Below are 2,909 nucleotides of genomic sequence, written 5' to 3'. Positions count from 1 at the left end.
ACGCTCTTTCTGAGTTCTTTGCAACTGAAGAATTGCTCTGTTATGTTTCTGTAGTCAGGAAATGAGTGAAAGCTAAGAGCTGGCATTTTTCAAGGGATACCTTAAATCTAGCAAGGGATGAGCTTGATTGGGCAGCAGCAGGGTAGGAACCGATGTCCCACAACCTCAACCACACTAGTAAATGAAAGGAGCTATTTGATGTTTGAGATAGAAAGCTGATCAAACTTTGATAACATTTGGGTATTCTTTCCCCCACTTCACTTGCATTATGCACTACATGTCATCATAATGGGCATACTCAATATGTGTCTGCCTGAGTCCAAAAATGGAAATGTTAAAAATCCTATGCCTGACTTCTTATATGTTTTCCAGACTCCACTAGAGATCAAATAAATTATTTGACTCATTAGGTTCACTCCCTATAAGGAACCAATCTGCATGAACCAACTGAAAGTAATGGAAAGACTCTATTAGATGTTGAATTCAGCCCTTTATGGAGTCTGTCCATTGTTGGTAGAAGCACAACTGGAGGTACAACAGCATCTAGCCACACAGCTTGGCTTGTAGTATTTTACTTACGAGTACCTGCCCGACATTTTCCTCACAACAGCAATAATGATTCCAGCAATGATTCCAACTGCTACTATGATGCCAATTATGATTCCAACTAGTGCAGCTGTTCCCAGGCCACCTGGAAGAGAAAAGGTGCAATGTATTAGCATGTTTACCATTTTGCAAGAGTGGAGATTGATGGCATACAGTCCTAACACTTTATAATGCATCACAAATGTTTGCCACATCCCAATCTTAAGAATCAGAATCATAGAAAATGAGGGTTAGGAGGGACCTCAGGAGGTCACATCTAGTGCAACCCCCTGCTCAAAGCAGGAACAGCCCCAACTAGATCATCCCAGCCAGGGCTTTGTCAAGCCTGGTTTTAAAAACCTCCAAGGATGGAGATTGCACCACCTCTCTGGGTAACCTGTTCCAGTGCTTCACCACCCCCCAGATTTGACCTGACCCAAAAGTCAGGCTGGCTGGAAACATGCAGTGATTCTCAACCCAGGGCCCAGGGCTCCCTGGGATGCTGTGAGATCCTTTGAATTTGAATCTTCTCTAAACTTTAAGAAAAGTTGCTTAGGATCAAGGGTTCCCTGTTGATGTTTATGGGGCCTGATTGAAAACCCATTGAAGACAAAAAGAGTCCTGTTGTTTTACTTCTGATCCAAATCGTGCTGGTCTTTGAAAAGCAGGTTGGAGATATACCTCATCTAGGATTTCAGTACACCTCTTTTCTTTATAACTAACTCTGCCTTAATACCTTCTTCCTCTGTTGTCTCTGGCTCTTCACCCAGTTCATCTGTGAAGACAGAAGCAGAATAACTCCTTGAATGCACTGACTCTTGTGCTGTGATTCCTGATTTGTTGTCCTATCGTATGGTAGGTTACCAAAGCAAGAGTGCAGTTGTCTCAAACTGAATCCACTGCCAAGTGGTAGTGAACAGCGTTGCGTGAAAGAAATGGCAAATGGGCTACACATCATAAACTAGCCTAAAGACAAAATTAACTCTAATGGATTAATCCTAATCTTGCTTAGACAGGTATAAATTAGGAGTAACCCCATTAAGATGAATAGTGCTCCACTGATATAAAACAACTGTAAATTAGATTGCCTTAATTTTCTATGCTATCCTCTTTATTATGACTGCTTAAAAGCTTCCCATTTCGTCTTTGATGTAGCTGCTGTTTTATAGATTCATAGACGTTGGGGTCGGAAGGGACCTCAGTAGATCGAGTTCGACTCCCAAATATACATATATTTATATATATTTGAAAACATTTTCTTTATTTCAGACCCTTTCTTCCTCATTGGAGAGGATATTCCTCAAACCCAGGGTGGATGCATCCCAAATGAAAGGCTGGGTTTTTGGAGGCGGGTCACATCAAATGTGAGGTAAGGGTTCTATCCTTGCCCTTGCTGCAGATTTAAACCAATCTTTGTGGTCATCTTCACGTTCAGGGTGCTCAACTTCAGACTCTGGAGTCTGATTTGCAGAGAACTGAACTGAACTGCACCTGAAGGGGAAAACTATGCTTTGACGATCTGTCATGCTAAGTACCCTGAAAAGATCTGGCCCCGGACACTGCATACTAGACATACAAATGTAATTCAGTGATTCCCAGCCTGGTGCCTTGAGATCCTTTCAAGGGTGACATGCAATGTTAGCACTGTTAGGTATGCAAATGTGATTCACAAAATAACCCAAAAGATTTCCATTAGAAATCCATAGGGTGGTTTTTATAGACATTCTGACCTGTTGTGGTGTTCATTGGAACAGAAAAATTGCTCTATTACTTTTCTCTTGTCCAAAAATGAGTGAAAGCTAAGAGCTGGCATTTTCCATGGGGTGCCCTGAGTCTAACATGGTTGAAAACCACCGCTTTATTTTCTCCATGCTGCTTAAAAAAGAGAGTAATGAAACACTCTCACTTTAGATGGGTGATATGCTGATTAAATTTTAAGTTTTATGAATCACTCTTGCAAGATGGAATTTGTAACCATAGTAGGAATAAAAGAAATCAAAACAATGGTATAGGCTAACGGCTAGGTAGGAATGGTAAAAGTTAATAATGACAGAAAAAAGGAAGGTTGAGGTCATTCCATATTAAAGGCCTGTATTTGGTTAAAAAAAAATAGGATGATGTAGTTGCATCCAGTGAGGATGATGAAGTACTTTCCTGTTCCCTAATAACTAAGGAGGATGCTAGAAATCCAAAATCATTTTTTTAAAATCATTTAGCCAGACAGGTAGACTCCAGAAGTTCTAAAAGAGTTGGCCGAGAAGATGGCCTCTTGAGGTTTTTAAGAAATGTTGGAACTCAGGAAAAATCCGCAAGAGTGAAAGAGT

General features: G+C 40.7%; 2 protein-coding genes across 7 annotated transcripts in view; one reads left to right on the top strand and one right to left on the bottom strand.

Annotated features, from left to right (window-relative positions):
• Nucleotides 1-2,909, top strand: part of LRRC38 (leucine rich repeat containing 38) — a 111,066-nt gene that overhangs the window by 30,981 nt on the left and 77,176 nt on the right. Inside the window, exon 3 of one of the 2 annotated variants that reach the window (XR_003092332.1) lies at nt 1,855-1,954. The exons of the other annotated variant lie outside the window; for it this stretch is intronic. The gene's annotated coding sequence lies outside the window, so the exon portion shown is untranslated. The remainder of the gene's footprint in view (nt 1-1,854; nt 1,955-2,909) is intronic. 2 annotated transcript variants of the gene reach the window in all.
• The window catches only part of PDPN (podoplanin), a 30,113-nt gene that overhangs the window by 3,210 nt on the left and 23,994 nt on the right, over nt 1-2,909 (bottom strand). The window contains exons 4-5 of one of the 5 annotated variants that reach the window (XM_006038710.3): nt 1,322-1,360; nt 580-691 (exon numbers count right to left, since the gene is read on the bottom strand). In XM_006038710.3, coding sequence (XP_006038772.1) covers nt 580-691; nt 1,322-1,360 — 151 coding nt within the window. Of the gene's footprint in view, nt 1-575; nt 692-1,321; nt 1,361-2,909 lie in introns of those variants that run through there. The other 4 variants (XM_006038711.3, XM_025195231.1, XM_025195232.1 and 1 more) reach the window with 4 other exon arrangements.

Source organism: Alligator sinensis, unplaced genomic scaffold (assembly GCF_000455745.1).
Source record: "Alligator sinensis unplaced genomic scaffold, ASM45574v1 scaffold1390_1, whole genome shotgun sequence".
Taxonomy (NCBI): domain Eukaryota; kingdom Metazoa; phylum Chordata; order Crocodylia; family Alligatoridae; genus Alligator; species Alligator sinensis.
This window is presented reverse-complemented; position numbering and strand designations above follow the sequence as displayed.